The following is a 13,357-nucleotide window of genomic DNA, read 5'->3' on the forward strand; positions in this document are numbered from 1 at the left end:
TAGTGCTGCGCATCCACCCTGGTGCAAACAATAGAACGCCAGGGTGGTTCATGAAAACTTTGGGATTGTAAAATCTTATTTTAAAAGACTTGCACTAAAATATTAAATACGTACCAATTATGGAACTTAATACACAACCAGGTGTGGGTGTCATTGAGTGGGTATTTCAACCTCTACATAACCTTTAATTAAAATGCATACACCCATATGCAAATAATGTTTAAATACTGTAATTTGTGAACATTCCTAGAAGCAGCAGAAGTGAAGTAAGCTTTACAGTAAACTCAGTGATGATGGCTGACATTTGTGTGCACTGATATAGTTGTTCCATTGTGGCGGTTGGAAGGCTTTCTCTAGTGTTTCCCCACATTTGTGTAGGAGTGATCACTCCCTTGTTTATACCAAGCAGAAGGGAATCCTTTGTACACATGTACAGAGTTTACTTTCTGTTTAATCTGAAAAAGACGTGGGTGGGAGCTCGAGCAGATTGCAATATCGATAGCGGAAGACATTTCTCTAAAGGTTCTGTGATGGGGTTTTCTCAGTGTGGGGGTGGATTGATTGAATAGCTGTCTTGTCTACAATTACTTTATTACTACTAAGATAAAATGAACTTTGCAATAAACGTTATAGAGTAGTCATTGCTTCTGGGGACAACAGGATGGAGCATTTAACTGTAAGTTGATTACACTCTATTATGCAAAATATACATCTATTTCTTCTTGTTTCCTTTTATTTACTTTATATGTATTATATAATTTAGATATACATATACCTGTATATTTTATTTAGATAGATATGAAATAGATAGATAGATAGATAGATAGATAGATAGATAGATAGATAGATAGATAGACAGACAGATAGATAGACAAGGTCTTTTTAAATTCACTATTACAGCATTCAGATCCTGCTGGGAATATCTCTATGGCTGGCTATCTCTTATTGCTGATATTTGTCAGATGGTTTTCTTAGAGTTCTACAAAATGGTAAAGGAAATGTATAGACATTAATTTATGTCTTGATGCCTAGGTCATATCATATGCCAGTACTTATTAACCATTCTAGTATAATTCAAATTAATTATTTAAACAATTCTCAGCTATCCACTCCTTATTACAGAAGAGCTAAATTTTGAAACTCAAATTGATTCCCTCTGTTAAAACAGACTATAAAAAATGGTGGCAAAACACAGGACCCCCTAACATCCTTACCAACTGAACTGTAATTGGTAAGGGAAGAGATGTGCACAATGCACATTACAAAATGCAAACAACAGCGGCAGAAAAAGGTTCAGAGACAGCGGGCAATGGACCTTCATCTCACAAGGGCACAATCCAATTCACTTTTTCTCCTACATTTTCTCCTTGGTGATCTTTTCACACCTTATACATAATATGCCTTTTAAACCACCAGCAATCAAGAAAATGAGAATTATTTTGCCAGTACTTTTTCTTCTACTTCTTGGTACATTTTCAATTGCAGAGTGCTAAAAAAGTTGCTTGAAACAGAACACAAAAAATTTCTCCTAGGAGAAAACTCAGGAGAAAAAGTTAATTGCATACAGGCCATAAACTTTTCATAATGATGTTATTTAAAAAAAAAAAAAAAAAAAGTAGGTCTATAAACAGAATTATTGCTGTGAAGTTGCTACATGTTACACTTAGTTTTCATTTGACACAGTGGGGTGAATAGTGAGGCACACTTACTATTCTAAAAACATATGCTGAAAAATAAACTACAAGTAGTCCCCGACTTACGAACGCCTGACTTACGCACGACCCGCCGATACGCACAGCATGGATTCTGTGTTTCCATGGGAACAAGTTAAAAAAAATTCTAATTGGAGAAAAGAGGGATCCCTGAAGAGAGCAGCTTTCACGGCCAGATTGGAACGGGATAGAATAAAATGGATGAGTTGAAGCAATATTAGGGCAGACTTTGAGATCGGGGAGAGACATGGTATTGGTATAGATCACATTATAGATGTAGGAATGAGGGGAATAATTGAGAAGCTCTCTCTCAGACAAATTGGAATTTATATTAGCCGTGATAAGTAAAACTATTTATTGAATGTGAAATAATATGTATAATTATGTAAGAGAAATTTTGGAAAAAATAAAGATTATATAAAAAAAAAAAATTCTAATTGGACTTGTAGTTTTTGACAAAATCGATTTTAACAAAATCAAAGAAAAAATGGCTTTTAAACTTGTATAAGCAGGTACAAAGGGCAGAGGTGACACAGAGGGGGACACTGGAGGCACGGGGGGGGGGGGGCCACAGAGGAGGTACAGGGGACAGAGATGGCACAGTGTTCCGACTTTAAGTTAGTTTCTTTTAGTGAGTATAGTATACAGTATAAGTGGGTAACTAACTGCCCATGTACCAATTAGTCTAGCTAAAGGGGCCCATACAGGCCCATACACTGGTCGATTTCAGCCATCAATTGATCGATCGATTCTATAGAATCGATCGATCAGAAATCGATTCCATCATATTCCCAGATCGTTTTGTGGCCGATTTCGATCGATTTGATCTATCTGACAAGATGGAAAATCTAGGTCGATCTGCTGCTGCTGGAGTTGCATTGGATCTAATGGTCCAATAATGCATTTAGATCAATTTACAATAGATTTAATTCTGAAATCTATTAGAAATCTGTTCCTAGTGTGTGTCACACATCAGATGCACTGGTATGGAAAATTGTACAATATACCAGGTATGAGCACTGGTGGGGCACTTTCTAAAAAAATCCAAAGAATTCCAATGCAAGACTATTTCAGACTGTGCTACACCTCTAATATAGACCTTGCAGCAGATAAATATAACCAAATGTCCTGAGATCAAGATCCATATATATAGTTTATATTGCAATCTTCAAACATCAGCTGTATCAGCTTCAGCGCATAAACACCCCCACCACACCCGCATGACTGGGCACTCACCCTTTTCCAATGATCCCCTGTAAGATGGGTCAAATGCGCTTGTGGGATACTCTCAGGAGGAGGATCAAGCACGCAGGAGCTGGCCTCCTCGCACACTGATGACAAGATGACGTCATGGGAGCCCAACGCCGCTGATAGACGATATCACCAGGAACTTGTTACGTCTACAGCGCTGCTACGGTTTTTGAAGTGAGCCCGGAGCTGCCGGCCAGAGTACCCGGGAAAAGAGTCAGAAACATCACTTTGCAGAAACACCTCTCCACAGACAGTAAGAGCAGCTGAGTTTTGAATCTCAGCATTTGTTACATAATAGAGCACCACGGAGGATTTATGAGAGAACTGCCTCATTATAGTGGTATCAGTGTATAGATTCTATTCATTAGAGACTGAGCAGAACCAACAGAGGAACTGTTAGTGGCATTTGCAACATCTATAATGAATTTTACTAATTTGAACAGAATTTTTAGATTTTTTTTAGAACATTGGCAGATTATTTTATAATTTTTTTTGAATATTGCAGATGCCCATGAATGCCTGAGCTATGTATGTATGTATGATACATTGGATATTATGATGAACACTCTATAATCCAAACATACTGTATGTATTTTAGTATTATAAATAGTTGTATGCTAGCTATATTCAATTGACAGATATTATTGACAGACAATATGTGTATATATATATATATATATATATATATATATATATTTGTTCTTTGTATTTTTAACTTTGATATATTACAACTGAAAAATATTTTATAATCCCAGCACTACGTCATCATTTTTATTACAAATTATATTGTCCTATTAATGCACACAAATTGTCTTTTCTGTAGCAATCAAACACGAGAGACAGAAAAAGGAATGAAACAGAAAAACTGAAGATACTCTTTGGTGAACATGATGATAGTGAGAGGTGACTATTTATAGCCTTTACTTCCATATATACAGTATTAGCTTGTGTGTTCTGAGCTTTTTACAATTTTCTTTAAACACTAACAGTTATGGCCATGTACATAATCATAATCAGAGCCAGTACCCAAGGCTGAGACACCAAAGTGCGCCCCCCATCCTTCCCACCCCAGCCATCACACATTGATTGCTATTAGAGTAAGAGGAGCCCCAGGGCCCCCACCCTAATCTCTAGTTCTCTGGCTTGCACTCAGTGCCATGCATCCCCTTTTCTTATTGCTCTCTGCTTCAAACACAATAGGGGAATGATAGCTGAGGGAGTTGTGCGCACCCTCCTACTCTGAACCCTGAGGCTGGAGCCTCTGCCTTGGCCCGACCCTGGTCATAATTATCAGAAATAAACACGCATGCCTTACAAATGTTTCTCTGGCTCTCTTAAAATGAAAGAAAACAGAGCAGATTAGTATAGTATACATTGACAACCAATTAAATATATTAATATTGTATCAGCAGATCAGTAATCTGCAAATTAGCAAGTGGCGCGCTTCGGTAAGGAAGCAACAACGAAGGGTCGGCAAAGCTAAAATGTAGGCGGAGATCAGAGACCATCAGCTGCAGACTGCATGCCTACATTTATACTCATCTTCAATGGTTTGCACTTTCATAAGCTAAAAAAATGAAGCTATATAAATAATACAATTAATAAGATTTAGTTTCTTTGATGGTAGAATCCCGTCTTTAAAGGACATCCGAGGTGAAAATAAACTAATGAGAAAAACAATTCTATCCTCCTCCTCCTAATAATGACTTTTCTAGGTATCCCACAGTTTTATTTTATATTTCAATCTAGTTTTTCAGTTTTTACTGTTTCATTGTCTCTGCTCAATGACACCTTCATTGAAGTATGCCAGAGCTCAAGTCTATGAATTATTGACCCTTTTTATCTCTTTCCATCTCTCAAAAGCCATTTACTGATAGGAAAGTATTTTATTGCTGTAATGACTTATCAGTGAGGGTTATGCCCTATAGTCTGACCCAGTCCGACCCGGTCCCCACCCGGAAAGAAACTGTCACTTGCATACCTGATGCTTAACTATTTTAGGCTGAGAAAGAAAAAAAGGTACACAGCCTAGTTATTTGTGTGCTTGGTACTATACATACACATGTCTATCTCATCATGTCACATGTCACCTCGGTAGTCCTTTAATGAGATTTGTGCATGCAGTATTCCCTCCCTGTTATAGAAGCCTTTGCCAGTCCCTTTCAACCTAAACTGGAAAAGTTGTGGTTGTTGTATACTGGTATCGAATTCAGAGCACTGCCAACTCTAAACAGCAATATCTAAAAAAAAACACAAATGTATTGGTAATTCTCTACAACATGGAATTCACTCTTCCAATTGCAGTCGTGCAACTATTAATAAAAAAGTAGATCTTGAAAGCCACAAATCTTGTCTTTAATGCTTCATGTTCTTGGCATTCTTTCCACTACTAATTTAGTACTGATTCTATATCATTTATTGTGTTTAAATTAATAAACAAGTACCATATTTTTGGGGGGCACGTGGGTATGGTCCGAAGGTTAAAAAAAGTGCGCAGGTAGCGACTCTTACCAATCCAGCGCTGCGCTCCTTTCTCTGTCCAGCTTGTTCCTAGTGCCCCTCTTCTCCTCAGGCATCTCCACAGGCAGAGGCGTATGTAGAGGGATGCAGGCATGGCAAGAGCCATGGGCGGCGCCCCCTGCAGCATGGGCGCCATGCCTGCACCCAAGTTGTGCAGCCGTAGCTGCTTGGTGTGTGTCCCTATTACGGAGACACAGTCAAAGCTGCTCCTTCTGTCCACGAGAGAGATAAGAGAGGAGGCGCCACTAGGGGGAGCTCCAGGCGAGAGTGCACTGAGCTCTGAGGTCTCTGCAAGAGAGGGGGAAGCATGCTAAGGACGGTGGTGCTGGAGCTGCACGAGAATCAAAGACATGGTGACTGGGACTGATCCTCTCCCTCAGACTGCAGGGTGGGGAGTACAGTCATTGTGGTTGTGGCATGAAAGGTATGTAGATTAGGTCTGCACAGGAGGAAGGGAGCTGTATATGAAGAACTGACTCTGCTGGCAGCGTCTGTTTAGCTTCCCTGTGAGGCATGTGCAATGTGACAGCTGCCCTGCAATGCGAGCCTCACTATCTGCTATTGCTGTGTTTCCTCCCCCCCCCCCTCGTCTGTTATTGCCGTTCGTCTGTGATCCCTGTCCGTTACTGCTGTCTGTGTGACCCCTCCTATCCGTTATTGCTGTCTTTGTGACCCCCTGTCTGTTATTGCTGTCTGTGTGATTCCCCCCTCCTGTCTGTTGTTGCTGTCTGTGTAACCCCTCCTATCTGTTATTGCTGTCTTTGTGACCCCCTGTCTGTTATTGCTGTCTGTGTGATTCCCCTCCTCCTGTCTGTTATTGCTGTCTGTGTGATCCCCCGTCTGTTATTGCTGTCTGTGTGATCCCCTGTCCGTTATTGCTGTCGATGTGACCCCCTGTCCGTTATTGCTGTCTGTGTGACCCCCCCTGTCTGTTATTGCTGTCTGTGTGACCCCCCATCTGTTATTGCTGTCTGTGTGACCCTCACCCCTCCTGTCTGTGTGATCCCCTGTCTGTTATTGCTGTCTGTGTGATCCCCCGTCTGTTATTGCTGTCTGTGTGATCCCCTGTCCGTTATTGCTGTCGATGTGACCCCCCTGTCCGTTATTGCTGTCTGTGTGACCCCCCCTGTCTGTTATTGCTTTCTGTGTGACCCCCCATCTGTTATTGCTGTCTGTGTGACCCTCACCCCTTCTGTCTGTGTGATCCCCTGTCCGTTATTGCTGTCTGTGTGACCCCTCCTGTCTGTTATTGCTGTCTGTGTGACCCCCCCTGTCTGTTATTGCTGTCTGTGTGACCCCCTGTCTGTTATTGCTGTCTGTGTGACCCCCCCCCCCTGTCTGTTATTGCTGTCTGTCTGTGACCCCGTCTGTTATTGCTGTCTGTGTGACCCCCCTTGTCTGTTATTGCTGTCTGTGTGACCCCTCCGTTCTGTTATTGCTGTCTGTGTGACCCCTTTGTGTGTTATTGCTGTCTGTGTGACCCCTCCTGTCTGTTATTGCTGTCTGTGTGACCCCTCCTGTCTGTTATTGCTGTCTGTTTGACCCCCCTTTCTGTTATTGCTGTCTGTGTGACCCCCTTGTCTGTTATTGCTGTCTTTTTGACCCCCTTTCTGTTATTGCTGTCTGTGTGAACCCCTTGTGTGTTATTGCTGTCTGTGTGACCCCTCCTGTCTGTTATTGCTGTCTGTGTGACCCCTCCTGTCTGTTATTGCTGTCTGTTTGACCCCCCTTTCTGTTATTGCTGTCTGTGTGACCCCCTTGTCTGTTATTGCTGTCTTTTTGACCCCCTTTCTGTTATTGCTGTCTGTGTGAACCCCTTGTGTGTTATTGCTGTCTGTGTGACCCCTCCTGTCTGTTATTGCTGTCTGTGTGACCCCTCCTGTCTGTTATTGCTGTGTGTTTGACCCCCCTTTCTGTCATTGCTGTCTGTGTGACCCCCTTGTCTTTTATTGCTGTCTTTTTGACCCCCTTTCTGTTATTGCTGTCTGTGTGAACCCCCCTGTCTGTTACTGCTGTCTGTGTGACTCCCCATCTGTTATTGCTGTCTGTGTGACCCCCCCCCCTGTCTGTTATTGCTGTCTGTGACCCCCGTCTGTTATTGCTGTCTGTTTGACCTCCCCTTGTCTGTTATTGCTGTCTGTTTGACCCCCCTTTCTGTTATTGCTGTCTGTGTGACCCCCTTGTCTGTTATTGCTGTTTTACCCCCTTTCTGTTATTGCTGTCTGTGTGACCCCTCCTGTCTGTTATTGCTGTCTGTGTGACCCCCTTGTCTGTTATTGCTGTCTGTTTGACTGTTTGACCCCTCCTCCCTGTTATTGCTGTCTGTGTGACCCCCCTTGTCTGTTATTGCTGTCTGTGTGACCCCCTTGTCTGTTATTGCTGTCTGTTTGACCCCCTTTCTGTCATTGCTGTCTGTGTGACCCCCTTGTCTGTTATTGCTGTCTTTTTGACCCCCCTTTCTGTTATTGCTGTTTGTGTGACCCCCCCCCCCCCAGAACTGACAGAGAAAGGGGGGGGCGCAATTTCATTGTTTGCCATAGGCGCTTTATTACCAAGATACGCCCCTGTCCACAGGCGTCCCTCTTCTCCTCCGGCATGGGTATAATCTTCTGATTTTGCTGTACAGCTCCAGGTCCCCCATCTGTGTTGCTTCCGCAATGGTCCGGCGGCTGTTGTTACATGAGAGGCGCACATGCACAGGGGTCATGCTGATGTCAGTGTGACCGTAGCTCACATGCGCCTCTCATGTAAAAGCAGCCACCAGACTAATGCGGAAGAAGAAGGAAGCCATGCAGAAGGGGGACCGGGAGCTGTACAGCAGCAGCCGGCTGCTATGCTAGGAGATGCCACCCACACCAAAGGAGAAGAGGGATGCCTAAGCATATGCTCAGGTAGAAGAGGAATGCTTGGAGAAGCCAGAGCAAGGTGGGAGGTGAGCGGCGGCAGGATCAGGTGAGAGCTGAACAGTTAGGAGGGTAGGAGGGGGTTAGTGTAGTGTGTAGTCTACAGTGTAGTGTGTAGTTTAGTGTGTAGTGAAATGTAGTGTAGGTGGTAGGGTGCAGCAGGAATTAGTGTAGTGTAGCTTAGAGACAGTTTTGGGGGTAAAAGGTCCATAAGATGCCCCTCCACCATAGAACCACCTAGGTTTAGTTATATTTTGATTTTTTTGTTCCTCAAAACCTAGGTGCAACTTATGGTCCGGTGCGACTTATGGTCCAGAAAATACAGTATTTTTGTCGCTAAACGCAAAGAAACTTTCTTCAGTTTACTTATCCCCTAACGTGCATTGAATTTTCTGTTTTTAAAGTGACACTCCGAACTTGGAGTGTTACAGGAACAGGAACACAGGAATCAGGGTCAGTCTGGAGTAAAGAGGGCTGTCATACATAAATCTGCACATTTACAATTTTTGGATTAAAATGAAAACTAATAACAAAAATCATAATAATAATTGCAGCCTGACCACATAGAAAATAATACCATCCTATTTCTGTAATTTGAGAAACACATTATAAAGTTATCCACACGCTACTGGATACTTGAAATGAACTCTGACTCACCTGGCCTAGTGCAAACATGAGTTTCTTGCTAGGCCATTTGGGTTTTTATCAACTATCCATAGTTTCAAGGAAGGTGCAGCTTTTTCATAAAAATGTATGATGTACACCTGCTGTGCATTGATTTTAATAATGTATTTGATTTAAATACAAATACTTAATATTTATGAGACTCGCAAATACAATATAATGCATTGTGTTATAGATTTGACAGCACTGAGCTTAGCATGGATATCCCAAGACAGATTCAGCAGAAAAACATAATTCATGAAGCGGAAGAAGACTCGCCTACTTGTAAGCCACAAGCTCTACACCAGAGTCCTCTATGTACACATAAAAAGGTCACACAGGTACTGTAGTCTAACTATACTTTGGTTAAAAAGAACAAACAAATGTACTGCATTCAGACTCACTGTAAGCTTTTCATACAACTTTGCCAACAGTCAACTGTTAAGTGAATGGAACGAACAGCTCCAAATTCACATTTTTTTCAACCAAGCTTTCTTTACCAGTAAGGATGGTTGCACACTTCAGCTGTGTGAAAATGCACAACATTTTGCTGCAAATGCGATTCACTGCATTCACATTTCCTTTTGTGTGCAATTGTAAATGTGTTTGGCAGCATTTCGACACACAGCCTAAAATACATTTGGAGTGCTCGCAGCATTCGGAAAGAAGCTGAGTGCAGGCAGTTTTAAAAAATTCAGACAGGGAATTTGTGGTGCAAAGAGCAAAATGTAACTTATCTTTATTCATACAGTGTCTACATTTTTTTATCTGCAGCGTTTCAATGAAACCATTAAATAATGAATGTTACCAGCTGTTCCTTCAAGGTTGCACACTCTATTGTGCCTTCCACAGTCTTGTGCCAAATTTTTAAAGCTAATTTACTATATTTTTCAGCATATAGGACGCTCTGGACTATAAGAGGCACCTAGGGTTAGAGAGCAAAAACCAGGTAAAAAATATACTAAATCTGGTGCATCCATGGTCCAGGAGTGTCTTGTAGATTTATTGTGTCCCCCTTGTACCTCAGAGTACCCCACTGCATTGCCTCCTGTCCCCTATGTGTCCTCCTTTTGCTCCCCCTGAATAAATGAAAGCAATGGTAGTACGGCTTACCTCATTGGCAATAAGAGACCTCTCCTCTCCCTCACTGCTCCCCTAGTGCCAACGCTTGCTGATCGCTTGCACTACATGCCCAATAATGGCATTATCTTACACCTTACCCTTTGTGGTGGTGCCTTGACATTTCTGATGTGTGTGTGTGTGTGTGTGTGTGTGTGTGTGTGTGTGTGTGTGTGTGTGTGTGTGTGTGTGTGTGTGTGTGTGTGTGTGTGTGTGTGTGTGTGTGTCTTGCTGTGGTGCATATTCACACTATAAAAGAGTATTGGGTGGTTGTTGTTGTGCAACTCCACAGTGTCTAGGGTGTCTGATAAGGGGTTACCAGTTACCGCTGGCATCACTTTCAGACTGCATTCTCTCCTAAACGTTTCACAGAGCAATGTGAAGGCAGGAAGGACAGGAATCCATAATTCAGTCATTCAGACTAGCTGTCTGCAATTATGAGCTCTGGTTGCAATTTTTCTGTATTTCACAGTATATTACACAGCGGGCACTGGAATAAGGAGCAGACTGTCTTTTAAAAAGTAAGATACAAATGGTCCCACTACCACATCAGGCATGTGTATTTCAATATGTTAAACATGCTCAACAGGGATGCAATAGGGCGAAACTTGGTTCGGTTGTATAATATTAAATTTAAGTATATACAGTACACATATACTGTATATACTGTATATAATATATACTAATATTATAAATGCAAAAGTTTGGATGTTTGTTGTTACTACAATTTGGCACACACATAGTACATTACCTGGAATAACATATAGGATGCTTTTTACCTCCATAACCAAAAAGTGGGCCGAGACAAATACAAATTTCACTGGGAAAATGTAAACTGCAGCCATTCTTACACTGTTTATGGCAGGGTTCTCAAACTTTGCATAGTTGGTCACTTTTAATATTCACAAAAATGAGTGGAGCCTACAAAAACCAATCAAAATTCACCTATTGATTTTCAAAGGGGAATATTTAATTTCTGCCATTCTTGCACTGTTAATGGCACAAGCCTCAAACCTGGTACAGTTGGTCATTAGGTGACTGGAGTTCAAATTCAGAAAAGAGGGTGGAGCCACAGCCAATCAGATTTGTTTCATTTCAATGCAAATTATAGATGCCAAAAACTACAAATCTCACAAACTAGGTCATTGAGTAATTGAGTAATAGTGTGTTAGGGTTAGAAAAAGTGGGCAGAGCCAATACCAGCCAAATACATACCCAGGCAACGCCGAGTCATCAGTGAATGGAGACAAATACAAATTTCACTGGGAAAATGTAAACTGCAGCCATTCTTACACTGTTTATGGTAGGATTCTCAAACTTTGCACAGTTGGTCACTGGGTAATTGGGATTAATATTCAGAAAAGTGGGTAGAGCCTACAAAAGCCAATCAAATAATATTTAATTGCTGCCATTCTTGCACTGTTAATGGCACAAGCCTCAAGCCTGGTACAGTTGGTCATTAGGTAACTGGGGTTAAAATTCAGAAAAGGGGGTGGAGCCACAGACAATCAGATTTGTTTCATTTCAATGCAAATTGTTGATGCCAAAGACTGCAAAGCTCACAAACTAGGTCATAATTAAATGAGTAATTGTGTTTTAGGGTTAGAAAAAGTGGGCAGAGAAAACACCAGCCAAATAGATACCTGGGCAACTCCGGGCCATCAGCTAGTATATACAGTGGGATGCGGAAGTTTGGGCAACCTTGTTATTGGTTGTTACGATAAAAAATGTCAGTTTAATATATCATATAGGAGACACACACACAGTGATATTTTAGAAGTGAAATGAAGTTTATTGGATTTACAGAAAGTGTGCAACAATTGTTTAAATAAAATTAGGCAGGTGCATATTTTGGGCACTGTTGTCATTTTATTGACTCCAAAACCTTTAGAACTAATTATTGGAACTCAAATTGGCTTGGTAAGCTCAGTGATCCCTGACCTTCATACACAGGAGAATCCAGTTATGAGAAAGAGTATTTAAAGAGACACTATAGAGAAAAAAAATTATGATATAATGAATGGAATTTTCTGGATCCGCAAAGTATAAGGTGGACTTCCGCGGTGTTCCGCTCCTGGTCCTCCCTTTAGCCGCAGGGTCTATCGCTCGTCCGCACTAGCTGCTCCCCACCGGCCGGTCTATTCGCTTCCTGGTGCGCGTAACGACGTCAGACGTAAGTCCACCTTATACTTTGCGGATCCAGCGGATGGGCATTGGCAAAGATTGTTATATGCTGAACAAACTCCGGGACGCGTAAGTGCAATTGTATATGCGCCCAGAGGCTAATTGTACAGTATTACGCTATGTACTTTTTATGTTTTTATTGAGATCATTTTACTGGATTTAAAGAAGATTTATTTGACCGGTGTTGTGGCATTGAATGACAGTAGACAAAAGCGCATAATCCACCTGCAAGTAGAGGTGGTCAACATCTGGTGAGCCTTTTGGCATTCATTTTTTAGGCTTGGCACTGATTGAGCACTAAGTGAGATCACTAAGCACGGAGGTTTCATCTATGCACGGGCTTTTGCTGAAGTCTGGAGAGTGTTATCCTTTGTGGAAATAATTGCATATACTGAATGTTATTACCCTATGTGGAGTCTAATCTTATTGCAGGTCCGGAGAGCGCAGCAGCACTTTTGTATTTTATTATCCTAAATTGGACTCTCTGCAGCGATCCTAGGGACTGGTGAACAAACAAAACAATTTTTCTATATGAAAACTTTGAAACTGTGGCGCAGTGTTTTGTATTAATTAGTGTAGGGACTGGGAATCTTGTCAAAGTTGAGGGACGCATGGATTCCACTCAGTATTAGCAGAGTCTGGAGACCAATGTCCAGGAATCAGTGACAAAGCTGAAGCTGCGCCGGGGCTGGATCTTTCAACAAGACAACGACCCTAAACACTGCTCAAAATCCACTAAGGCATTCATGCAGAGGAACAAGTACAACGTTCTTCAATTGCCATCTCAGTCCACAGACCTGAATAGAATTGAAAATCTGTGGTGTGAGTTAAAGAGAGCTGTCCAAGCTCAGAAGCCATCAAACCTGAATGAACTAGAGATGTTTTGTAAAGAGGAATGGTCCAAAATACCTTCAACCAGAATCCAGACTCTAATTGGAACCTACAGGAAGCGTTTAGAGGCTGTAATTTCTGCAAAAGGAGGATCTACTAAATATTGATTTCATT

General features: G+C 41.6%; 1 protein-coding gene across 3 annotated transcripts in view; it reads left to right on the forward strand.

The window, feature by feature from the left end:
• Nucleotides 1–489: 489 nt before the first annotated feature.
• Nucleotides 490–13,357, forward strand: part of TNIP3 (TNFAIP3 interacting protein 3) — a 51,465-nt gene continuing 38,597 nt past the window's right edge. For all 3 annotated transcript variants that reach the window (XM_068270281.1, XM_068270295.1, XM_068270291.1), the window contains exons 1-3: nucleotides 490–676; nucleotides 3,787–3,866; nucleotides 9,246–9,390. In XM_068270281.1, coding sequence (XP_068126382.1) covers nucleotides 662–676; nucleotides 3,787–3,866; nucleotides 9,246–9,390 — 240 coding nt within the window. In that variant the 5' untranslated portion in view covers nucleotides 490–661. The remainder of the gene's footprint in view (nucleotides 677–3,786; nucleotides 3,867–9,245; nucleotides 9,391–13,357) is intronic.

This window comes from Hyperolius riggenbachi, chromosome 1 (assembly GCF_040937935.1).
Source record: "Hyperolius riggenbachi isolate aHypRig1 chromosome 1, aHypRig1.pri, whole genome shotgun sequence".
Lineage (NCBI taxonomy): Eukaryota > Metazoa > Chordata > Amphibia > Anura > Hyperoliidae > Hyperolius > Hyperolius riggenbachi.